The following is a 27,341-nucleotide window of genomic DNA, read 5'->3' as shown; positions in this document are numbered from 1 at the left end:
TCTATCACCCGCTATTGAGTCCCGGCGATCCAGCGCGTCCCCACCTATAGTCGTGACGTAGCCCGACAGAAATCCGCCGTCTAGTAATATGAGAGGCAACTGAAAATCGTTTATGTATAAACATTCTTAATTTAAGATGACAAGCGTAACAGCATACGTGACTGCCCATTCACAATGGACATAAGACATAAGAACGAGCGCATAACAGAATTTACGTTTTTGGTTTGTGTCTGGCTTATGCTTATATCTACGTTCACAGTGGACAGAGTGAACTCTGTAAGAATTGTTAAACTGCGCAAACGCAGAACGGAATAACTCCCGGCTAAACATAGAAACGGCTAACCTCAAACTGAGTCAATCAAAATATCTAACCTACAATTTCATACGATATTCGAACTTGACAACTCGCAGTACAGAACAGACTCGCAGTGTGAAGCTTTGATTATAATTTATATAATATAATCAAAGGTGTGAAGTGCCAAGTGCCAACTGTCAAAGGGAATTCAATAGCAGCATTCAAAAGTCCCTAGATTTTAACATAATTTTGACATAATTCGTGCACAAAGTTGAACTTATTTCAACTTTGTGTACGCACATAAGGATTACATAAAACGTTCATAAGCATAAGAATTACGTTCGTCCACTGTGAACAGGGGTACACGTTTTCCATCGTTTCAACTTTATGTATTTATGTAAGCTTTATGTGCTTGTTATGCCTTATGTCCATTGTGAATGGGCAGTAAGAGTCAAACAGAGAAACTGTAAACAAAACGACCATCGGTTTTATTGCTTCGACTTCCGCTTATTATATAAAACATTGAGTTTTATTTTAATTTTTGACGGTGGAATTCACAATTGGTTGATTATAAACATGTCTATTTCACATTCGCGGAACCTAGACAGCGCACACGTCTGTAATCTTAAAGTCGATGTAAATAAGCGTGCTACCCTTATGTTTCAACCGAGTTTTTACTTTAAAAAATTTTGTGTCTACCAAATTGGGTTGCTCCAATGTAATACTAATAATAAGTGTTGCCTTTAATTTAATCAATAAAATAAATTGACTTCATTAATTTTTTTGAGCCACCTCATAAGAAAATCTAAAAAATATGAATGAAGTGATAAATCACAAGTACAGACTCATCATATTTTTACGCTTTAGATAGGATTTATTCGGCAAACTTTCGAGCTGACGTCATCAAATTTTTTGAGGGGGGATTAGCAAATACATTTTGATAAAAATTGGTCTAAAGAGTTTAGACAGTACTTCCCTCGCTGTCGGAAACTTGACGACTGCATGCCTATTATGTTTTTTTTTCTCATTACATTTTTGTAGTGGGAATTTAAAAAAAAATTGTGATGACGTCATCAACATTTTTGCAAGGACACGTATATCAGTTGGGATAGATGTAGTGTAATACTAAGAATAAAATTATTGTGTTCCCAAATTTTCGGGAAAATGAATTGGGTCGTTTTGAATATTGATTTCTTATAATCAATAAAATAACGAAACAATTTACTCACGCATACGGCGCCGGTGTGTAATATCTAGAGAGCGGATTTCTGTCGGGCTAGGCAAGGCCAAACTCGGTACGGCTCGCACGGGATGCGAATTCATTGCCGTTGCGGACTGCACTTCGTTTATTTGAGATTAGAATAACGTTGTTTCGTTGCACTCTGCTGTTAATTCCCGTTCTCATTTACTTAGCCGTTTGATTAATAAATCGTTAATTATATTTATGGAATCCAGCACGTCCCCCCCCCCCTATAATCGTGACGTAGCCCGACAGAAATCCGCTGTCTAATAATATGAGGGGCAACTGAAAATCGTTTATGTATAAACATTCTTAATTTAAGATGACAAGCGTAACAGCATACGTGAGAGTCAAACAGAGAAACTGTAAACAAAACGACCATCGGTTTTATTGCTTCGACTTCCGCTTATTATATAAAACATTGGGTTTTATTTTAATTCTTGACGGTGAAATTCACAATTGGTTGATTATGCCACACGATTTTTAACCAAAAGGTCGAATCCGATTCAGGGCCAGCTGGTGGCAATTGGTGCCGGCTATTGTTACGCTCAGGGGCCGAGGGTTGATTAGGTTTGGCCTGAATCAGGGGAAAACGATACGTAACTTAATCTCTAATTGGGCGCCAAGGTCCTCCGGCAAAACGGTGGTGGGAAGTGCTTGGACCTAAAGCACTTCTCGAGCCGACCTGAACTATCGGGTTAAAAAAAAAGAAATGTGGGTGTGAGTTGTATATTGAGAAAAAGGGGAAAAAAAAATCAATTAATTATAATTAAGTAAATAGTAAACGCCAGCACAGCAGCGTCTGACATGCTTTGTGTTGCCAATCTTACCATCCCAGTTTCACCCCCCGTGGCTGCTGGTAGATCTGATGGAGGGCTCCTCATCCTCATCAAAGCGCAAAAAAGTCGAAAGTAAACCTGTCTATTCAGACCAAGAATTAGTTGGATTAAATTTAATGGATGATGTAACATCTTTGGACACTTCCGGAGGCTCAAATGAAAGTGGACAGGATCCTGACTTGGTTTTTGAAGTTCTTCGTTGGACATCGACTTTTGTGGACAAGTCTATGTTTATTAAATGCGTTATGGAGGATAAGGCACATAGAATACTTCTCACTGCGCCGCCCAGATTTGGCAAGACTATGGCTTGCAATATGCTGGAGAAGTTTTTTTGAAATTGTCAGCAGTGAACAAAAGTCGGAGAAATATAAACTTTTCCAGGATCTCAGAATTTGCAAATGCATAGAGAATCATGATTGTGAAAGTAAAAGATTTTTTCGCAAGCATTGCGGACAGCATCCAGTAATTTTGCTTGATTTTGCACAATTATCAGTACAGTCATATAGCGAATTTTTGATGAGCCTTAGAAGGATGATAGGGCAGGAGTTTAAAAAATTTAAAATATATTTAATCCGTAAAGACGGTGAAACATATAGCTGGTTAAGCAACAACATGGAAGAACTGGATCATACCGATTTTTTGGACTATTTGAAACCAGCAGATAAAGATGATCGTTGGATAAAAGCAAAAGATCGTAACGAAGCAGAAAACTACATAATGGTGGCTTTTCAATATTTGATCGAGGTTTTGTCGGTCCACTATCAAACAAAACAAACCCATAAGAGAATTATTATAATAATAGACGAGTTCGACGCACCTTTTATGAATATGTTATTTAGTGAAAACTCAGACCAACAGATCATAGGTTTAATACAACAACTAATGCGTCTTTTATGCAAAAGTAGGATGTCAGCACAATTTGTTCAACGAGTAATAATTTTTTCTGTCACTGCATTAGGCGGTATGATTTCATTAGTTCAAGCTAACAATGTGAAACGTAGAACATTCTTGGACAATGATTATGGTTATTATAAATACTTTGGATTTACTAGGAAAGAAGTAAACGCTTTAGTTAACAGCTGTGTCCCAGAAAGTCAACGACAAAAAGCTCTTGATGAAATTGCTATGTGGTACAACAATTACATTGTAGTGGGAGACAAAGATACAACTATTTCTAATCCTGTGTCTATTGCCAGTTATTTACCGCATCTCGTACGAAAAAATTATTGGATTGAATCGGTTGGAACCAAATATATCTGCCAACTATTTAAATTCGAACAAATGCGGGAGAAGGTGTTTCCTGCCCTTAGAGACAATGAGAAAATTTCCATCAAAACAAAAACTATAGAGTTGAACGATATTCATAATCTGAAATCATTATGTGAATCAATTTTGAATTGTATCAAACCAGAGCAGGTAGACTTAGCTTTTCAGTTTCTCACAGAATGTGGGTACTTTAACGTTATTGACAAGAATGATGGGAATTGGACATTACAAATTCCGAATCTAGAATTGAAACAAGTATTTACAGACAAACTTCAGGAGGCTTTGATAAAATTTGAAACTAACCTGTTTACTGTAGAACAACAAGAGTCATTTGTGAATGCATTAAAGTCTTTAGGAAATGGAGAGAAGCATGAACCTATGGAATATGTTGCGTTTAAAAAATCTGTGGAAAATTTGTATACCGACCGAGAATTACCAAAAGCTCATTTTCACTTTCACTGTGACCTTTGGATGTTAATCTCTAGTTGTGGGAAGTTGGATTGCTTTTCAGAATTTGCAATAAAAAAGGGATGGTCACCCAAGCTTGATTTAATTATTATTTCAAAATGTGCAGTAATTATAATTGAACTAAAGCGGCATGAACGAGATTCTGCAAGGAAGGCCCTAGAACAGTGTCTGCGGAAAAAATACTATGAAGCAATCGAACTTGTAGGAAATGAAAGAAAGGGTTTAAAGAAAATTTTAATTGGTCTTCATCTCTCAGATGATCGCAAAGTGAGCATGAGGTATTTAGAAAATTTTGAGAAAAAAACACTGCAAAATGGACCAAACAGAAAAACAACAAAAACAATTGTAGAGGATAGCTATGAATGTTAAAATCATTCTCTCTGTTAGTTATGTACCCTGTTTTATTTTATGTGCATATAGAATTAAACTATACATATAAATTTAAAAAAAAAAAAAAAAAAACAGTTGTAGCGTAATGAAATCGAAATAGTCTGGTCTTACTCTGGTGGTAGGCGACCCTAATGTGTTTGGCACGCAGCTAGGCCCCAAAATCCGGAACAAATCCGAAGACTGGCCGGAACCTTCACAAATGTCCCTCAGGACGTCGTTCCTGGACCGAGTCTAACTGGGCGGTGCTTGCCCGGACAATCCCATCCACTGGCGAGCGCAAATTGCTCAAAATTCCTGGACAGCACCAGCACTCCCGCACGTGGCAAAAATTTTTCAACCAAAAAGACTAATGGCGACTCAAGAAACGGATGTTAAAAAACCCTATCACGGCTTCTCGAAGGTTTTTCCTTGAAGGAGGAGAAAGGCGGGAAATTTCCGCCATAAAGGCTATGATGAAAAAGGGCTAACTATTTCAAATTTGACACATAGTTCAACTTCCGCTGCTTTGCTCCTGCGTACAACCTCTGTCAAGTTTTTGACATTCGGTTAACCTCCTAATCCAAGTGTCAACAGCAATACACGCGCCAAAATAACGCAAATCGAATTTCAAAACGATAGGGGGAGTAGCAAGGCAAAGAGGGAGAAAAGCCACCCCCAACATCGGGTGAGTCGTATTTACAAGGCAAACAGAAATGGCCTTCGAGCTCTTCGTAGGCCAACAACCCTTGCCCGTCAACTACGCTTCCCTCCTACAGGATAAAGTTCAGGGCTTAATTTAAGGAACTCAGGACCCGCTCATGTAAAATCTTATCACCTCTCGTAAGTGCTCCAATCTAAGTCAATAAAATAAAGCTTAAATTAAAAATTCTAGTAGGGCAGAGCGTTCCGAAACCAGCTATGTATTACTGGTTGCCTTCTTACAGGCGCGCTTTACCGTACATGAAGAGGCGAAGGAGAGAAGAAATGTGGCTTATCACGGAAGTCAAAACTCAACCGTGACAATTATAAACATGTCTATTTCACATTCGCGGAACCAAGTGAACGCATAAAACAAATGCAGGTCTGTAATGTTAAAGTCGATGTAAATAAGCGTGCTACCCTTATGTTTCAACCGAGTTTTTCCTTTAACAAATTTTGTGTCTACCAAATTGGGTTGGTTGGGGTGTAATACTAATAATAAGTGTTGCCTTTAATTTAATCAATAAAATAAATTGACTTCATTAATTTTTTTGAACCACCTCTTAAGAAAATCTAAAAAATATGAATGGAATGATAAATCACAAGTACAAACTCATCATATTTTTTGCATTTTAGATAGGATTTATTCAGCAAAATTTAAGGGTGACGTCATCAATTTTTTTAGGAGGGATGAACAAATACATTTTGAACAAAAGTTTACCATGCTTATAATAACTTTAAAATATTCCCAAGATTTCAAAGCATTCGGTTTTGTAATTCCTGATTAAATCGATAAAATAAATTCACGCCTTCATTAATTTTTTTGAGTCACCCTGCATATGCAAATCCAAAAATATGAATGGAATGATAAATCACAAGTACAGACTCATCATATTTTGTACATTTTAGATATGATTTATTCCACAAACTTTTGAGCTGACGTCATCAAGTTTTTGGAGGGGATAAGCAAATATTTTTTGACTAAAGATTTATGATGCTCTTTATAGCCTTAAAACATCTGCAACATTTCAAAGCATTCTGGTTAGCAGATTAAAAATTAAATTTCAAAATGTTGTTTTATAATTTTGATTTTTTTTCCAAAAATCTGGACGTTTCGGGTGAAAAGTCGATTCAGAGTTGTAAACTACATGTGTAGGACTATGTTATTTTATACAATTGAAAACCCATTTACTATGTACAATTTTGAAATGACGTCATCGCATTAGTCGTGGGGATGATTAGACAAATTTTGGTTAGCGTTTTACCATCTACATGATATTCTTAATATAAGTACAAAATTTCACAGCAATCGGTCGAGTACTTTCGGAGATTATCCGTCTAATAAAAATCCGGGACAACAGACGGACAGACGGACGGACGGACAGACAGACGGAAATGGGAGACCTATTTCTTCGTCTTCTAGGGGTCATGAAAGATCGAGAAAACGTAAAAGTAGAGAGTCGGCCGACCGACTCGATTACAATACTTCCTTTGCTTACGCTCGGGAAGTAAAAAAGTTAACGTGCTTATGATAACTTTAATACATCTCCTATGTTTCAAAGCATTCGGTTTTGTAGTTCCTGATTAACTCAATAAAATAAATTCACGCATTCATTAATTTTTTGAGTCACTCTGTATATGCAAATCGAAAAAATTTGAATGGAATGATAAATCACAAGTACAGACTCATCATATTTTGTACATTTTAGATAGGATTTATTCAGCAAAATTTTGGGGTGACGTCATCAATTTTTTAGGGGGGATGAGCAAATACATTTTGATAAAAAATTTACCATGCTTATGATAACTTTAAAACATCTCCAAGATTTCAAAGCATTCGGTTCTGTAATTCCTGATTAAATCAATAAAATAAATTGACGCATTCATTAATTTTTTTTCGGTCACCCTGTATATGCAAATCGAAAAAATTTGAATGGAATGATAAATCACAAGAAGAGACTCACTATATTTTGCACATTTTAGATAGGATTTATTCAGCAAAATTTTGGGGTGACGTCGTCAATTTTTTAGGGGGGATGAGCAAATACATTTTGATAAAAAATTTACCATGCTTATGATAACTTTAAAACATCTCCAAGATTTCAAAGCATTCGGTTCTGTAATTCCTGATTAAATCAATAAAATAAATTGACGCATTCATTAATTTTTTTGAGTCACCCTGTATATGCAAATCGAAAAAATTTGAATGGAATGATAAATCACAAGAAGAGACTCACCATATTTTGTACATTTTAGATAGGATTTATTCAGCAAAATTTTGTGGTGACGTCATCAATTTTTTAGGGGGGACGACCAAATACATTTTGATCAAAAATTTACCATGCTTATGATAATTTTAAAACATCTTCAAGATTTCAAAGCATTCGGTTTTGTAGTTCCTGAGTAAATCAGTAAAATAAATTTTGCGCATTCATTAATTTTTTTGAGTCACTCTGTATATGCAAATCCAAAAAATATGAATGGAGTGATATATCACAAGTACAGACGCATCATATTTTGTACATTTTAGATAGGATTTATTCGGCAAACTTTTGAGCTGACGTCATCAAGTTTTTGGAGGGGATAACCAAATATATTTTGACTAAAGATTGATGATGCTCTTTAGAGCCTTAAAACATCTGCAACATTTTAAAACATTCGGGTTAGCAGATTCAAAATTAAATTGCAAAATGTTGTTTTATGATTTTGATTTTTTTTCCAAAAATCTGGACGTTTCGGGTAAAAACTGAATTCGGAGTCGTAAACTACATGTGTAGGACTATGTTATTTTATACAATTTAAGACCCATTTACTATGTACAATTTTGAAGTGACGTCATCGCATTAGTGGTGGGGATGATTAGACAAATTTTGGTTAGCGTTTTACCATCTACATGATATTCCTAATATAAGTACAAAATTTCACAACAATCGGTCCAGTACTTTCGGAGATTATCTGTCTAATAAAAATCCGGGACGGCAGACGGACAGACGGACAGACAGACGGAAATGGGAGACCTATTTCTTCGTATTCTAGGAGTCATGAAAGATCGAGAAAACGTAAAAGTAGAGAGTCGGCCGACGGACTCGATTACAATACTTCCTTTGCTTACGATTTTTATTAGACAGATAATCTCCGAAAGTACTCGACCGATTGTTGTGAAATTTTGTACTTATATTAAGAATATCATGTAGATGGTAAAACGCTAACCAAAATTTGTCTAATCATCCCCACCACTAATACGATGACGTCACTTCAAAATTGTACATAGTAAATGGGTTTTCAATTGTATAAAATAACATAGTCCCACACATGTAGTTTACAACTCCGAATCGACTTTTCACCCGAAACGTCCAGATTTTTGGAAAAAAAATCAAAATTATAAAACAACATTTTGAAATTTAATTTTTAATCTGCTAACCAGAATGCTTTGAAATGTTGCAGATGTTTTAAGGCTCTTGTACGGAAGCGTAGAATGGTCAGGTGGAATTTTTTTTGGAAAAAACTCGACATGTCGAGATTAAACTCAACATGTCGAGAAAAAACTCTACATGTCGAGATTAAACTCGGCATATTGAGAAAAAACTCGACATGTTGAGAAAAAACACGACATGTCGAGAAAAAACTCGACATGTCGAGAAAAAACTCGACATGTCGAGAAAAAACTCGACATGTCGAGAAAAAACTCGACATGTCGAGAAAAAACTCGACATGTCGAGATTAAACTCGACAAGTTGAGAAAAAACTCGACATGTCGAATTTAATCTCGACAGACGGGCAAACAGATAGACAGACGGAAACGGAAGACCTATTTCTTCGTCCTGTTGAGGTGATGAAAGGTCGAGAAAACGTAAAAGTAGAAAGTCGGTCGACGGACTCGATTACAATACTTTTTTCGCTTACGCTCGGGAAGTAAAAATCTATCAAAACGATTTATGTTTCTGTTGTCCTTTCCTATACAAACAACAATTTTGAAATTGGTGTCTGAAATTATTACGTTTCGTAAATTTAGTGGATAAAAACATACTAAGTAATTTCTATCTTAAACCAGCTTCATGATAAATAGGACAATGTACGAATTCCTTCGTTCCTGAAGTACAATGAAACATATCTAGCATTTTCAAAAAATTATAAAATTTGATTTTGCGGATTTTATATTTTTTGAGGACCTCTATAAGTTGAAATAAACGTGAGTATGTAATGCTAAAGTAAATGTAAAGAAGTATGCTACGCGTATGTTTCAAGTATGTTTTTGACGTGACAACGTCTTATAATTCGATTGAGCCGGCTGCACGCACGAAAAAACATGACTCATGCGGCGTTGCCTCGCTCTGAGGCGTTCCATGTGACTCATGCGGCGTTACCTCGCTCTGAGGCGTTCCATGTAAGGCTTGAAGTGCAAGCGAGAAAATCTAACTTGATCAATTTCATTGTGATTTCTAATTACCTCCTTCTCTATATACATACAAATCTATTAAACAAATGAAATTAAAATTTTCTTTTGAAAAATGCTACCATTCCATCAGTATTTTCTTAAGACGTTGTCACGTTCAACTATCGTCAGTAAACCGACTTTACAGACAACCGATTTTTACTTTACAAAATTTTGTGATGACGTCAATCATCATTTTTGCAAGAACACGTATTGTATACCCCCCCCCCCCAATGTTTTGGAAAAAATCGTGTGAGCCGTTTTGATTTAATCAGTAAAATAAATTAATATATTCATTCAAATGCAAAAAATGTTATTGCAAAAGTATAGACTCATCATGATTTGCACAATTTAGATAGTATTTTTTCGGCAAAATTATGACATGAGACATCATCAATTTTCTGGGGGGGATAAAGAGATTTGATTAAAAATTTACCATGCCTGCAATAACTTCAAAAGATCTGCAAGATTACAAGGCATTAGGTTTTGCAGTTCTTGATTTAATTAATAAAATAAATTGAATCATTAATTGTTTTGCATCACCCTGTATAAGCAAATCGACAAAATATGAATTTAAAGAGCAAAATAAGAGTGATAAACGATACTGCAGACAAAACGTAGTTGGCAGCTCTTTGTACAGGTGGCTGCCTGGCTGCAAGATATAGGTACACGTAAATTAGAGGAAGCAAGTGACCAATTTTGCATTTTTCACAATCTCGAGATCATTTGTGTCAACAAACGATCAGTCAAAGACGAAATCGTATTTTTGTAATAACCAAATTAAAAACAAATAAATTTTATTTTATTTTATTACATGTTTATACATCGGAAGAATGTCATGTAGACATTTGTTTGATTTGAATAAGTTTATCGCCTCAAAACCGATGACTAAAATTATTCATAAGCCTCAATTGAAAAAAAAATATTCTGGATGTTTATTATAATTCTTACTTTATCATTATTTTATTGTTATAAAGACAAGCATATTCTCACATTTTCGAGAAAATGTTCTTAAATTGATCAATAATAAATTGACTGATTCATTAATATTTTTGACCCACCCTGTATAAGCAAATTTAAAAAATATGAATGCAATTATAAATTACAAGTACAGTCTGATCATATTTTGCACGTTTTCGAAAGAATTTATTCGGCGAAATTTTGAGATGACGTAATCAATTTTTTGGGGTTGATAAACAGATACATTTTTATCAAAAAGTTACCATGCTTACAATAACTTCAGAACGTCAAGATTTCAAAGTAATCAGTTCTGTAATTCTTGATTTAATCAATGAAATTGATTCAGTCATTAATTTTTTTCAAACACCATGTATAGGCAAATCTAAAAAATATTAATGCAGTGATAAATCACAAGTATAGACTCATCAGTCATTATACTTTGTACATTTTAGATAGAATTAATTCAGCAAAATTTTAGGGTGACATCAATTTGGGCAAATACATTTTGATCAAGAATTTACCATGCCCATGATAACTTTGAAACATCTCCAAGATTTTTTTTTGTAGTTCCTGATTAAATCAATAAAATAAATTCACGCATTCGTTAATTTTTTTGAGCCGCCCTGTATATGCAAATTCAAAAAATATCAATGGGGTGATAAATCACAAGTACAGACTCATCATATTTTGTACATTTTAGATAGGATTTATTCGGCAAATCTTTGCGCTGACGTCATCAATTTTTTGGAGGGGAAAAGTAAATATATTTTGATCAAAAATTTATCATGTTTATCATAACTGTAAACCATCTGCAAAATTTCAAAGCACTCAGCTTTGCAGATTCCAAATTAAATTGCAATATCTTGTTTCATAATTTTGATTTTTTTTTTTTCAAAAAATCTGGACTTTTCGGGCAAAAACTCAATTCGGAGTCATAAACTACATGTGTAGGACTATGTTATTTTTTACAATTTAGACCCAGTTAATTATTTGCAATTTTTTAAGTGACGTCATCACATTTATTGGTGGGGCTGATTAAATAAATTTTGGTTAGTGTTTTACCATCTATGATATTCCTAATATAAATACAAAATTTGACAACAATCGGCCCAGTACTTTCTGAGATTATCTGTGTAATAAAAATTCGGGATGGCAGACAGACGGACGAACAGATAGACAGACGGAAACGGGAAACCTATTTCTTCGTACTGTAGGGGTTGTTGAAGGTCGAGAAAACGTAAAAGTAGAAGGTCAGTCGACGGACTCGATTACAATACTTCCTTCACTTACGGAGTAAAAAGTCTAAATGTCGAAATTAAACTCGACATGTTAAGTTTAAACTCGACATGTCGAGTTTTTTCTCGACATGTCGTGTTTTTTCTCAACATATCGAGTTTAATCTCGACATATCGAGTTTTTTCTCGACATGTCGAGTTTTTTGTCGAGTTTAATCTCGACATGTCGAGTTTTTTCTAGACATGTCGTGTTTTTTCTCAACATGTCGAGTTTTTTTTCGACATGTCGTGTTTTTTCTCAACATGTCGAGTTTTTTCTCGACATGTCGAGTATTTTCTCGACATGTCGTGTTTTTTCTCAACATGTCGAGTTTAATCTCGACATGTCGAGTTTTTTCTCAATATGTCGAGTTTATCTCGACATGTAGAGTTTTTTCTCAACATGTTGAGTTTAATCTCGACATGTCGAGTTTTTTCCAAAAAAAATTCCACTGACCATTCTACGCTTCCGTAATAAAGAGCATCATAAATCTTTAGTCAAAAAATATTTGCTTATCCCCTCCAAAAACTTGATGACCTCAGCTCAAAAGTTTGTGGAATAAATCATATCTAAAATGTACAAAATATGATGAGTCTGTACTTGTGATCTATCACTCCATTCATATTTTTTGGATTTGTATATACAGGTGACTCAAAAAAATTAATGAATGCGTAAATTTATTTTACTGATTTACTCAGAAACTACAAAACCGAATGCTTTGAAATCTTGCAGATGTTTTAAGGTTATAAAGAGCATAATAAATGTTTAGTCAAAATATATTTGCTTATCCCCTCCAAAAAATTGATGACGTCAGCTTGAAAGTTTGTCGAATAAATCCTATCTAAACTGTAAAAATATGATGAGTCTGTACTTGTAATTTATCACTCCATTCATATTTTTTGGATTTGCATATACAGGGTGACTCAAAAAAATTAATGAATGCGTAAATATATTTTATTGATTTAATCAGGAACTACAAAACCGAATGCTCTCAAATCTTGCAGATGTTTTAAGGTCATAAAGAGCATAATAAATATTTAATCAAAATATATTTGCTTATCCCCTCCAAAAAATTGATGACGTCAGCTCGAAAGTTTGCCGAATAAATCCTATCTAAAATGTACAAAATATGGTGAGTCTCTTCTTGTGATTTATCATTCCATTCAAATTTTTTCGATTTGCATATACAGAGTCACTCAAAAAATTAATGAATGCGTGAATTTATTTTATTGAGTTATTCAGGAACTACAAAACCGAATGCTTTGAAATCTTGTAGATGTTTTAAGGTTATAAAGAGCATAATAACTGTTTAGTCAAAATACATTTGTTTATCCCCTCCAAAAAATTGACGACGTAAGCTCGAAAGTTTGCCGAATATATCCTATCTAAACTGTACAAAATATGATGAGTCTGTACTTGTGATTTATCACGCCATTGATTTTTTTTGGATTTGCATATACAGGGTGACTCAAAAAAAATTAATGAATGCGTAAATTTATTTTATTGAGTTATTCGGGAACTACAAAACCGAATGCTTTGAAATCTTGTAGATGTTTTAAGGTTATAAAGGGCATAATAACTGTTTAGTCAAAATACATTTGCTTATCCCCTCCAAAAAATTGATGACATCAGCTCGAAAGTTTGTCGAATATATCCTATCTAAACTGTACAAAATATGATGAGTTAGTACTTCTGATTTATCACTCCATTGATTTTTTTTTGGATTTGCATATACAGGGTGACTCAAAAAAATTAATGAATGCGTAAATTTATTTTATTGATTTAATCAGGAACTACAAAACCGAATGCTTTGAAATCTTGCAGATGTTTTAAGGTTATAAAGAGCATAATAAATTTTTAGTCAAAATATATTTGGTTATCTTCTACAAAAAACTGATGACCTCAGCTCAAAAGTTTGCCGAATAAATCGAATCTAAAATGTACAAAATATGATGAGTCTGTACTTGTGATTTATCATTCCATTCATATTTTTGGATTTGCATATGCAGGCTGACTCAAAAAAATTAATGAATGCGTGAATTTATTTTATCGATTTAAGCAGGAATTACAATACCGAATGCTTTGAAATCTTGGGAATATTTTAAAGTTATTATAAGCATGGTAAACTTTTGTTCAAAATGTATTTGTTCGTCCCTCCTAAAAAAATTGATGACGTCACCCTTAAATTTTGCTGAATAAATCCTATCTAAAATGCAAAAAATATGATGAGTTTGTACTTGTGATTTATCATTCCATTCATATTTTTTAGATTTTCTTGAGAGGTGGTTCAAAAAAATTAATGAAGTCAATTTATTTTATTGATTAAATTAAAGGCAACACTTATTATTAGTATTACATTGGACCAACCCAATTTGGTAGACACAAAATTTGTTAAAGGAAAAACTCGGTTGAAACCATAAGGGTAGCACGCTTATTTACATCGACTTTAACATTACAGACCTGCATTTGTTTTATGCGCTCACTTGGTTCCGCGAATGTGGAATAGACATGTTTATAATCAACCAATTGTGAATTTCACCGTCAAGAATTAAAATAAAACCCAATGTTTTATATAATAAGCGGAAGTCGAAGCAATAAAACCGATGGTCGTTTTGTTTACAGTTTCTCTGTTTGACTCTCACATATGCTGTTACGCTTGTCATCTTAAATTAAGAATGTTTATACATAAACGATTTTCAGTTGCCTCTCATATTACTAGACAGCGAATTTCGGTCGGGCTACGTCACGATTATAGGTGGGGACGCGCTGGATCGCCGGGACTCAGTAGCGTGTGATAGATAATCACTGAATTTAATCGGTACTAATTCCATAAATATAATTAACGATTTATTAATCAAACGGCTAAGTAAATGAGAACGGGAATTAACAGCAGAGTGCAACAATACAGCGTAATTCTAATCTCAAATAAACGAAGTGCAGTCCGTAACCGCAATGAATTCGCATCCCGTACGAGCCGTACCGAGTTTGGTCTTGCCTAGCCCGACAGAAATCCGCTCTCTACATATTACACACCGGCGCCGTATACGTGAGTAAATTGTTTCGTTATTTTATTGATTATAACAAATCAATATTCAAAACGACCCAATTCATTTTCCCGAAAATTTGGGAATACAATAATTTTATTCTTAGTATTACACTACATCTATCCCAACTGATATACGTGTCCTTGCAAAAATGTTGATGACGTCATCGCAATTTTTTTTTAAATTCCCACTACAAAAATGTAATGAGAAAAAAAAACACAATAGGCATGCAGTCGTCAAGTTTCCGACAGCGAGGGAAGTACTGTCTAAACTCTTTAGACCATTTTTTTTGTGTGTAATTAAAATGATTTGGAGTGTAATTTTTATAGGCGGTTTATTTGACCATTTAATAAAATTTTAAAATACAAACTAAATAGTATTTATTGCAAATTAAAATACGTTCAACACTTTTTGCGATAATATTAGTGGAAAATTAGATGAGCGTAAGCTAAGGAAGTACAGTATTCGAGTCCTTCGGACGATTGGCCACTTTTTCTCGACGTTTCATGACTCCTGGAGTACGAAAGAAGTAGGCTCTCGTTTCCATCCTTCCGTCTATTTGTCTGTCGGTCTGTCTATTTGCCTGGCGTCTGTATACATTTTTATTGGACACATAATCTCCAAAACAACCGGACCGATTGTTGTCAAATTTTGTACATATATTAGGACTATCATGTAAATGGTTAAACGCTACCCAAAATTTGGTTAATCATCCCCACCAAGAATGTGATGACGTCATTCCAAAAAGGTTTCTATTCTAAAATGATTTAAATGTTATACAATAATAAACTCCCATACTTGTGGTGTACGAATCCGATTTGTTTTTTCCCTGTGAGGTATGCAACTCACAATGTTAATTGTTAGTGATGTGTAGGTTAACTAGGGAATAGAACTTCTGTTCGGGGAAAGAGAGAAACTTCTCTCGCTTTCTCTCTCGTATGGCGGCCAGGCATGGATGGATGCAACAGTTTTGTATAGAATAAAGGTACATTCACAATGAGATAATTTGTACAAATAATTTCAACACAAAATTAAAGCGCTGCGGGAACCAGGTTTTATCATTCACAATATGTGCAATTTGTAACCAAAATTAGCACGGTAAATGTGGAGTGTGAGGTTAGGTAATAATAATAATTTGTGAAAATACCATTAAAAATATCGAAAAGGAAGGGAGAATTTATTCATTGTGTCAGAAAGAACAAGTATTGTCACGTAATACAACACAAAATAGGTTATGAGCGTCGTCCGTCAACATTGTCAACTAAACATAAGTACTGCGCAGACTCATATCATACAATTTGACGTTCAATTTGCAGTTTGGCCGCAAAAGTTTGGAGTTTACAAACTTTCACGTTACGTACTAATTATACTTATTAATTTTTCTGATGTGAATGGTATCATTCAAATGCGTGTAGCAAACTACTACTTATACGTACTAATTTTACGGATTACATACAAATTATCTCATTGTGAATGTACCTTAATGGTTGAGTTGAGTAAAGTGTATCCAGGGGATACGGTGTTTTAATCCTAAGATATCACATTCCCTAAACAGCAAAATGATGACAAAAAAAATTAACACAGTATAGTAGCATGTTACCACTAACTCTGGATGTAAGCGACAATGGTCAAGTGGTTAATTTTATTATTATTTCTGAGAGGCCATTTTTCGCGTTGATATTTGCACAATTCCCTTGCAATTTGCGCTCCCACGCCGCAGAGGCTGCGGGGGTGCTTTTTATGTCGCTGATTTTAACTTTACAGAGGTTATCACAAAACAAACATAGCAAAATCTAATTTTATAATTTTTGAAAGAAACGGCATTCGTTGGACTTGTACTTCAGGAGCGAGAGAAGTTCTGTCGAAAAAACTTCGACCCATTTTTTTAAATGGTTAGTATCAACTTTTCTCACAAATAAAACCATACAATTAAAACACACACGACGCGTGGTTGTTGCTTTCTCGAAATAATAAATAAATTTAAAAAAATTTCCAGACTCGATGTTTTGCATTAATCTCAATAAATAAGTGTGTTAGGTCATCCCGGAGATAGATTACAAGATTTAAAGTGAATTCATGAAGGTTTTTAGATAAGCTTTAAATTTCATTCTACATTTTTTTATGATAACATATACGCGTAAATTAAAAATATGGCTACATTAACAAAACCATGGGTCAAACAGCGTCTCACTCTATAAATCTCAAACGAGGAGACGTGTGGGCAAATTTTGGTTACATCTTATTAATATCCACTCGTTAAAGTTCTAAAATTACAAAGTCATCAGTTCAATAGTCTTAGGGCTTATCTATCTAATAAAACCACACAACAAACAAATGAAAGGGGACCGACTTTTCGTGTTGTATAAACTTTGTAACGTTAGAAAAACATCAAATTACAAAATAAAAATTCGTTAAAATGATTCTACAACTTCCTTCGATTTATTTAGGAAGTAAAAAAAATAATAGATGCCATTTTCGCCCATTAAATTCTTTTATTGACGGCAATCAACATCCCATTCTTCTATATTTCTTCACATTACATAGATTTTAACAGACTTAAAACACACTAATTAAACAAATCTAACTCAGAATCTCCCGATTTGAAAATTAAATTTCGTGTAGAGAATAAATAAATAAATAAATAATTTAATTGCCCAACAGAAACTTCCACTAATAGGACAATATTAATTAAACATAATGAAAAACTAATAAGAAAAACAAATGAGAAAAAAAACTGTTCGAAGATTATTTCGACAGAACTTCCCCCGCCCTTGAGTACAACTCCAGATTTTTCGAAAATCATTTGGTTTTACGAATTTTATTTTTTTTATGATAGCCCTTATAAGTTAAAATAAAGATATGTATGTAATGTTAAAACAAAGGTAAAAAATTGGTCTAAAGAGTTTAGACAGTACTTCCCTCGCTGTCGAAAACGTGACGACTGTATGCCTATTATGTTTTTTTTTCGCAGTGGATTTCAAAGAATTCGGTTTTGTAGTTCCTGAGTAAATCAATAAAATAAATTTACGCATTCATTAATTTTTTTGAGTCACCCTGTACATTCAGATCCAAAAAATATGAATGGAGTGATAGATCACAAGTACAGACTCATCATATTTTGTACATTTTAGATACGATTTATTCGGCAAACTTTTGAGTTGACGTCATCAAGTTTTTGGAGGGGATAAGCAAATATATTTTGACTAAACATTTATTATGCTCTTTATAACCTTAAAACATCTGCAAGATGTCAGAGCATTCCGTTTTGTAGTTCCTGATTAAATCAATAAAATATATTTACGCATTCATTAATTTTTTTGAGTCACTCTGTATATGCAAATCCAAAAAATATGAATGGAGTGATAAATGACAAGTACAGGCTCATCATATTTTGTACATTTTAGATATGATTTATTCGGCAAACTTTCGAGCTGACGTCATCAAGTTTTTGGAGGGGATAAGCAAATATATTTTGACTAAACATTTATTATGCTCTTTATGACCTTAAAACATCTGCAAGATTTCAGAGCATTCGGTTTTGTAGTTCCTGATTAAATCAATAAAATATATTTACGCATTCATTAATTTTTTTGAGTCACCCTGTATATGCAAATCCAAAAAATATGAATGGAGTGATAGATCACAAGTACAGACTCATCATATTTTGTACATTTTAGATATGATTTATTCCACAAACTTTTGAGCTGACGTCATCAAATTTTTGGAGGGGATAAGCAAATATTTTTTGACTAAAGATTTATGATGCAGATTAAAAATTAAATTTCAAAATGTTGTTTTATAATTTTGATTTTTTTTCCAAAAATCTGGACGTTTCGGGTGAAAAGTCGATTCAGAGTTGTAAACTACATGTGTAGGACTATGTTATTTTATACAATTGAAAACCCATTTACTATGTACAATTTTGAAGTGACGTCATCGCATTAGTGGTGGGGATGATTAGACAAATTTTGGTTAGCGTTTTACCATCTACATGATATTCTTAATATAGGTACAAAATTTCACAACAATCGGTCGAGTACTTTCGGAGATTATCTGTCTAATAAAATCCGGGACAACAGACGGACAGACGGACGGACAGACGGACGGACAGACGGACGGACAGACGGACGGACAGACAGACGGAAATGGGAGACCTATTTCTTCGTCTTCTAGGGGTCATGAAAGATCGAGAAAACGTAAAAGTAGAGAGTCGGCCGACGGACTCGATTACAATACTTCCTTTGCTTACGCTCGGGAAGTAAAAAGCGTGCTATGCGTTTGGTTCAAGTGAGTTTTCCCCAATACAAAATTTTGTGATGATGTTATCAACTTTTTTGCAAGGACCGCATCTCAATTTGAATAGATGCAGTGTAATACTAATAACAACAGTAGTACATTGCCAAATTTTCTTAACTTAATCAATACAATCCTTTCTCATTCATTTTTTTTAAGTCACCCTGCATAACTAATTCCAAAAACTACGCGTGCATTGGTAAACTACATTTAAATAGAATGTATTCATCAAAATTTTGAGATGACGTCATCAATTTTTTGGGAGGGGCGAAACGAATAAATTTTGATTAACGATAATCTTAAAACGTTTACAAAATTTCAGAGAATTCGATTTTGCAGTTTCAAAGTTAAATTGCAAAATGTTGTTATACAATTTTAATTTCTTTCCCCAAAAATCTGGATGTCTAGAGCGAAAACGCAGCACGGAGTCATACACCACAACTGGCGAAGTATCGTATTTTATAAAATAAAAAAAAGGTTGTTGCAAATTTTGGAGATGACGTCATCCCATTGGTCGTAAATGATTAGCCAACTTTTGGTTGGCGTTTTACCATATACACGGAATTCCTAATATATATGTATAAAGTAATAATTGATCACAATTAGTACGGTCATTCTGTCTAATAAAAATTGACACATACAGACAGATGGACAGACAGAGAACAGACAAACAGACAGCCACACCGACACTAGACAGACAGACGACAAACAGATGGAAACAGGAAACCACTTTTTTCGTACTTTACGGGTCACGAAACGTCGAGAAAACATGAAAATGGCAAGTCTCCGGATGGATTCGCTTACTATACTTCCTTAACTTGCGCTCCGGAAGTCAAAATACGTATATGTGTAATATCCTGAAAAACACAGAAAAGCACAATTTCAGTACGCAACAGTTTTTTTTCGTATTGGTTTCGCAATTGTCGCTATCCTCTTTGCATCTAGTCGAGTGATTCCTTGCACGTTACCCTCCACATGTTGCTCTTTCACACGCTTGTTGTGTCTATGAGTTTGCACCCCTTATCCTTCGGTGTACCTGGGTGGACCGAACACCGGGACTTCCATTTGGAAAGGCATTTTCTGCTTCGTACACCCACAACGCCTAGCTTACGGAGGCGCGTATTATGTGGTAAAAGAGGAGGATATTTAAACCATAATAATTATAGCAATAACAATAATCAAAAGCAGAGAGGATTCACAAAACATAAGTGTGGGAGTACGTTATTCTACGAAATTTAATTTGTTTGTTGTAAAAAATTTTGAGGGGATGTCATCACGTTGTTCGTGGGGATGATCAGCAAAATTTTGGTTAGCGTTTTCGGATTTACATGATATTTCTAATATACATACAAAATTTGACAACAATGGGTCTAGTAGTTTCGGAGATTATCAATCTAATAAAAATCCGGACAGATGCCAGACACGCAGACAGACAGACAGATGAAAACGGTAGACCTATTTCTTCGTACTTTAGGGGCCATGAAAGTTGAAGAAAACGTAAAAGTACAGTCGGCCGACGATCTCGATTTGATTACAATATTTTCTTCGCTTACGCTCGGGAAGTAAAAAGAATACCGTAAAACCGCATTTGAAAAATAATAATCACTCAAATAATGCAGGCAGCCATGCAGGTTGGTAGTTAATTTAAATATTTGAAATGCAGGGCTGGTAAAATTTGATTATTTTAATCCAAATAAATTAAGTTCGACTCCATGCCCCCTCAACGAGTGTACTTATAATTAGTTAAGATCACTTTACTAAAAATTTTCTAATCTGATATGTTGTGAAACTGTCAACTTTAGTAACGATATCTAAAATTCTGGATGTTTTTCCCCGAGTTATTATATTATTCACACTTCATAGCTTTTCGCTCAGGAGTTTAAAATAGTTCGTTAGTGGCATTAAAACTAATCAAACTAACAATGAGATATTTTGGAGAGATAGAACCATGAACATGATTGTCAGTTGAATTACCAAAATTGGGAGAATCATCTCCAACAACAATTTGATGACGTCCGCTCGTTATATTGCATAAATATATATATGAAATAATAAACTTATCTACTTGTGGTTTATGAATATGTGTTGATTTTGTCTTTTACTACAATTTTTTTTAATGTTTAAACCGCCTTGTTCTTTACCAATACCGAACGTAATGTTATAGCAGGAACAGCTCAGAGGTACAGCCTCGGCGTGCGTCGTATACGTGTTCATTAATACGAAAGAAAGGAGTTATGGTGTCCCGATTTGAATCAAAATTTTGCGCACCGGGCTTCTACTTAGTAAGAAAAGGGTAGAAATATGAATAAAAGAAAAACCACTAATTTAAGCGAGAGATGTGCAGAGGGTATGGGTTTGGGGAGAAGGTGACTCGGTGACTCGACTCGACTATTCGCCATATTGATTTGATCTCGTTTCCAAGCAAAAGATCACGTCAGGAATAACTTCAAGTTTTCGCTCTGTGCAAATTCAGCAATTTGTGCCGTGATTTTGTTCCTTTTAGTATCCTGCGGTTTTCCCCGACTGAGTTCGTCAGTCTACCAATCTGCTGGCGCAACAATTCGCCGTTTCGTTCAACCAACGAAGTTTTGTTCCGGTGGTAAGCACGTAAAGTGTTTTATTTGTTCCTCACTTGTAAACATCAATTTACCAAGTCACTGTATTCAACATGAAAATGTCACTTAAAATTTTTACAGCCCTGCTCGTGCTCATACAGCCATGTATTTTTAACTATTATAAGTTAAAATGACAGCCAAAGTTGATTCAGGCAAATTTGCACTCACAACGTTTCTTTACCTTTACTTGAACATATTACATACATATTTTTATTTTTATTTATAATGTTTGTCATAAAAAAAGTAAAATTCGCAAATTACGTTTTACTTTTTCGAAACAGTTGGCTTTGATGTACTGTACGTTATGGGCGAGGGAAGTTCTGTCGAAATAATCTTCGACCAATTTTTTATTAGTACTTTTACGTGTTTTCAATTTTGATCGATAAAATGTAAAGTAAGGTCATCGGATGAAAAATTGATTTTCCTTCAGGTAGCAAAGGAACCATCACATCTATTATGAACAAGCCTCATTAATTTCGTTTTTAATGGTTTTTAACAGCAGTTGCTACTAACAGGCACATCACGTTGATCTATGTACACATAGTAGATCAACATGATGTACCTACTGCACATTTTTTATTTTTGTAGAAACAGAACATGCAAATGCACATGTTATTAAAAAAAATATGAGCACAGACCAAAAATAAGCACTGTAAAATCAAAAAATATTTAAACTTTGGATGTGGATCTCCTAACCTACTAATATGTTTACTTACTTTAATAAGGCACCGTTTGTACAGTAAGAAGCCATTAGTACAATTTCACTTGTAACATAGAGATCCAATAACACAATAAATTAAAACCAAATTTAAACTGTATTTACAGGTTGCTAAAATTTAACCTCACTTTCCACACGACCACTCAACTAATAAACATTACCCCCAACACTGTGAAGGTCAGTGCATCATTTCCATCAATTGTTAGTAAGTAGCAGTAAGTAGTAGTAAGTACTATCCGATATGCAACACACACTACTGTATCTTAAAACCACTGACGTGTAAAATCAAATATTAAAATCAAAGGTATCGAACCATAGGATATAGTGTGCCATAGGTATCGAACTTAATAAAACTGCGCCGCCAGAGCACGACCAAATCTATGTATTTTGATAGGGAAAGGTGGATGATTGATATAGGTAGATGGTTTGAAAGATTTATTAATAAATTATTAAATCTTTAATATTACAATCGGCCGTGGTCCGAGGCTGGATCAGAGAAATCTACACACCGTAGAATATTCTGTAGTCTGGAAATAAAATAGCTATTTATGGTATAAGTAAATAAAAGTAAATTTTATCCAACGAAAAAACAGTTTAGCACACGAGGGGAAGCCGAGTGGGATAATGTTTTTGAGTGGATAAAATGCGTTTATTATCGTGTATCATACAAGATTTTTTCCAATTTCGCAAAATTTTTCAAAAAATTTATTGTTTAGGTAATCCATATACATAAATATTAATTGTACTAGTTATTACTAATATGATGAACATTTAAATAAGGTAAATTGCCTAAGCTGCCTGTACTTTCGTCACGCTCAAATTCAAAGGATGTTCCTGGACTTTCATTAGGATTGTTTTACAGGAGGTGGACTATCAAGCGTTGCAAATTTTAGTTGAATATCCACACATCTATAGCAACGAAAATTTCAGTGGTAGTGCGAATTTTTAGATTTGTTACTTTATTCGTGTTGTCAATGACAGTGTGAATAAAGTGTTACTATAAAACATTTTATTTATCCTTTCGATTAAACTATTGTTTTAATAGCGAGATTTAACATACAAAATGAGCATTTTATTAGCAGAAATTGGAAAAAGAATATTTATTTTATAGTTCATACCAGTTCACCCAAATTTGTTGAAGAATATTTGGTGACTATCGGCATTGCACTAAACTCAAATCCATAAGGTTGTAACCACTCCCTAGTGTAAATTTTTAAAAATTATTCAGTGTAAATCTGTCTTTTAATAACCTGGTGACCACGGTGGTAGAAGTAAGGTGTGGAAACAAGCCGCTCCAATTTGTTGAATAAAACACGCATCCCAGTAGGCTTATTTACTACGAAATAGTATGCAGCACAGTATGTCCATCTATGTATTAACATTTCAACTTGTCAGTGTATTTATGAATGAAATAAGTGACAGATTCGTTGGAGGGAAAATAAATCACAGCACTACGGTTTGTGGTTGGTCTTTGGTGTGAATCGTGTGATTGGTGGATGATTCGACATTTGTGATTGGGTAATAAATGACATTGGCATAAATGTCAAAGATTTAATACAGTTTTCTATTACTTAATTTCAACTGATCTCTCTAGACGTCGCTGCGGTGTGGACAGATAATGACATATAATCCAAACCACGCGATTTGTGTTTTCTACCAATGATTTTGAGGAAAGTTATGAATGAGGTTTCCACACCTTACTTCTACCACCGTGCTGGTGACATATTTGGTGACCTGTCAATATAATGTCAGTTCATTCATGTATTCGCGACACATGATTACGTTCGACTTCACTGCAATTCTTGCACTCCTGCACAGGTTATTTCATAATTATCATTGTAACTTGTCGCAATATTGTACAAACTGATAAACAATTTTCAATAAAAACAGGATAACCTGAGTCTTCATGGTAATTATAATACAAGAGCAACGATAAATAGAAACGTGTTTTATCTTTCATCTGTAGAAAGAATGCCACCTGCTGTAATTTAGACTTGCAGTCGATACGTTTACGAATTACGATAAAATGAACCCAAAAATATTGTGGTCACGAATGAAATCAAATATTGGGCTGGTAAAAAAACAAGGTGAATTGATTTATTTATTGTTGCTGCTTCATAAAAATTACTTTACAGATGGGGAATAACTGAGATATTCAGAATTTGTTTAAATTATTGTACATGAGTATACGTGATAATTATATGTGTGGCTAACTATGACTCGAAGGATCAGCTCTCTCGACTGAAATGATCAATCTCGCGAGCAACACCAAAATTGTCTATAATGGGTAGATCACCTTAATTAGTTGCAATGGATGACCAATTTTTCCTCAAAAAAATGGGACACCAACAAGTCTTTAATGTTATGTTTAATAACTCTAATATTTGGTACTACTTATTATTTACAAAATGTACAAGGGATTTGGTTGAAGGCGATAGGTCTGGCTATGCTCCTCCGTCCTGACGATTTTAGTGGTAATAATGAACAAAATGTAACTTCACAAAATTCAGAGGCTAAAATAATAGGTATGTTGAAAATAATTTGACGGCTTATTTAAACTTACTGTTACAGGAGTGGTTAGAAACATTGGGAACACATAGACCAAATAACCAAAAAGCAATTATTTTTCTGTTGTTAACTTTCTTAAATCTGAATCCCATGGATTTTAATACTCAACGTAAAGTATTTAAACTTGCTGTATATTCTGGATGTTCTTTCGCAAAAATAAACAAATCCTGAAGAGTAAAAAACTCATTTTTTTTGTTTTTGTCAAATATACGGTAGGTTAGATCTTCTTTAAATTCCAAATTTGAATACCACTGCGATTTTTGTTTTGGTTTCCACTTTGCTTCTTGTAACGGTTCTCCAGATTGGTGTTGGGTTATAATTTTGTGGGCTTGACATCGAGAACACTATGGAAAGGATAGGAATTAATGATAAGTTTACAGGGAAAGTATGCAGTGCTTGAATTTAATGAGGGACATTTAGTTGTATTGTGTAGGATATAAAGAGTGGGTATAAAACTTGAAAAGACAATGTTGTACTAAAAAGCGAGATATACACTTTCAACTTGAGATAGTTAAAACTAAAAGTCCTTCGACATACCACCATGTTGTAATAACATGAAAAAAGTTCCGAATGTCGATACGTTACTCTCATAGTATAGTACTCTCTTTCCATGGTATAAGAATAACTACATACTGAAAAGATTTTTACAAGCTTGAATTCAAGTTCTCGGGAGGATGCTTGGGGATAAGCAAGTTTCAATTCATTGTGGCAGTTGGCAAGTGCCATTTTCATCTGCTTATTTACCACAATATGCCGTGTCGGTACCATTTTTCAATGGTATGGTTTAATAACAAACTGTGAGATATTTAAATAAAACTCTCGTGCGTAATTGTCAAATTTTGACATATGCGCCGCTACCAATCTGTTCATGTGAAAAACACCATTGGCTGTAATGCCAACCTTACAATTTAACGAGTGGTTACAACCTTATGGATTTAACTGTACACTGCCCGTCTTGTTATTGGCAATAAAATGTTATAAGGATTGATTTCCAAAATAATACACAGAGATCGAATCTGTAAAAGACAAACGTGACACAAACCACCAACCATAAATAGGTATCTTGTTGGTGCTGTCAAAAAAAAAAACGAACTGTAAGAACAAAGGCTAGGAATAAAAGGATCCAAGTATATAACACTATAAAAAAATTCGCAGAAGGAAAAGTTACCCAAGAATATTGTGTCAAATTAGCAAAAATCTAGTTTTTAGAAAATAAAAATTGATTGTCAAATTACAACTTTCTGTGCTCTAAAAATGTCTTAATTTATATATACTTACCATCACCTTTCACTTGTATCAATTATTAATTGTATTAATGCCTAATTAATAGAAATTTTTATATTTACCTAATAAATATTAATAACAGAAAAATGTTGATCTTGAAAAATATTGTTTACTGATTAGGTGTTTACTTGTGTAAACTCCATCTAAATTTTGTTAGAAAATAAAAACTTTCACGAGTTTAAATATACTCCCCACAAAAATTATCACACCATCCTCAAAATTTTGTATGTTTTCAATCTGAAATCTGAATATATGTAGAAGGAACATGTGGTCGAAGTCACATTGGGCGGTATGAATAAAAGTGAGGAAATGCTCATACTCGGAAGTACGAAGTACCAACTTGAGTTCAACTCAAAATGTTTCTGGTTTTTCTAGTTGATGCTTGAGTAGGTACCAGTCGACGCTCAAGTAGCAACTCAAGACAACAAAAAGGAAAACGGAAAACAGTGACAGTGTTGAACCATCGTGGCAAAAATGGAGTCACCAAAACATAAGTTAACACGCATGGCATACACAATTTAACATGGAAATCTCTATGACCAGTGTTAGAAAAAATGCACTGCACAAATTATGCGTGAATAAAAGTTAATTAAAAAACGGAAGATTGAGATATTCCTACCTGTCGTGCTATAAATCTTTGGCTCACATGCGGGTCATTGTCTACAGTTTCAGTTATACGAATTTCATTTTCGACACCAGTAGTGGTAAGTCCTCTATTTCTTGTTTCTTTCGGCAAATTTTGTCTTAACGTTTTTTCTAAACATCTAAAGATTTGGTCGGATGAATGTCGCCTATCGGGATATTTTCTTTCGTAGAGATTTGCTGCTGCAACGGCATTTTTTCCGCATTCTCCCAAAAACCAAGATCATAGGTATCAACCTGTGGCCGCCTGGAAGTAGGCAACCAGTTATACATACATAATGCAGCCACCGGATTGGCAGTTACAACGCGCAAGCCCAAAGAGGAAACGCCACGG

The 27,341-nt window shown here is 34.2% G+C and overlaps 1 protein-coding gene and 2 long non-coding RNA genes across 6 annotated transcripts in view; 1 reads left to right on the top strand and 2 right to left on the bottom strand.

The window, feature by feature from the left end:
- Positions 1-22,792, bottom strand: part of LOC135129135 (phosphatidylserine decarboxylase proenzyme, mitochondrial) — a 32,063-nt gene extending 9,271 nt beyond the window's left edge. The window contains exon 1 of the mRNA XM_064056216.1: positions 22,512-22,792. Coding sequence (XP_063912286.1) covers positions 22,512-22,546 — 35 coding nt within the window. The 5' untranslated portion in view covers positions 22,547-22,792. The remainder of the gene's footprint in view (positions 1-22,511) is intronic.
- A 985-nt stretch (positions 22,793-23,777) lies between these two features.
- On the top strand, positions 23,778-25,267 carry LOC135129144 (uncharacterized). Of its 4 annotated transcripts, none has more exons than XR_010280514.1 (3): positions 23,778-24,422; positions 24,480-24,600; positions 24,649-25,267. It is a non-coding gene; the product is annotated as an uncharacterized LOC135129144 (long non-coding RNA). The 4 variants fall into 4 exon arrangements; XR_010280513.1 differs by having other exon boundaries at positions 23,778-24,600; positions 24,649-25,038; positions 25,085-25,267; XR_010280512.1 differs by having other exon boundaries at positions 24,008-24,031; positions 24,108-24,600.
- Positions 24,864-26,012, bottom strand: LOC135129145 (uncharacterized). The gene is made up of 2 exons (XR_010280515.1): positions 25,619-26,012; positions 24,864-25,556 (listed from the first exon to the last, which is right to left on the bottom strand). It is a non-coding gene; the product is annotated as an uncharacterized LOC135129145 (long non-coding RNA).
- Between the last annotated feature and the right edge of the window lie 1,329 nt (positions 26,013-27,341).

Source organism: Zophobas morio, unplaced genomic scaffold (genome assembly GCF_036711695.1).
Source record: "Zophobas morio isolate AGI-343-1 ecotype UQ-CSIRO unplaced genomic scaffold, CSIRO_AGI_Zmor_V1 ptg000014l, whole genome shotgun sequence".
Lineage (NCBI taxonomy): Eukaryota > Metazoa > Arthropoda > Insecta > Coleoptera > Tenebrionidae > Zophobas > Zophobas morio.
Note: the sequence above shows the minus strand (reverse complement) of the source record. Positions and strands in the feature narration are given on the sequence as shown.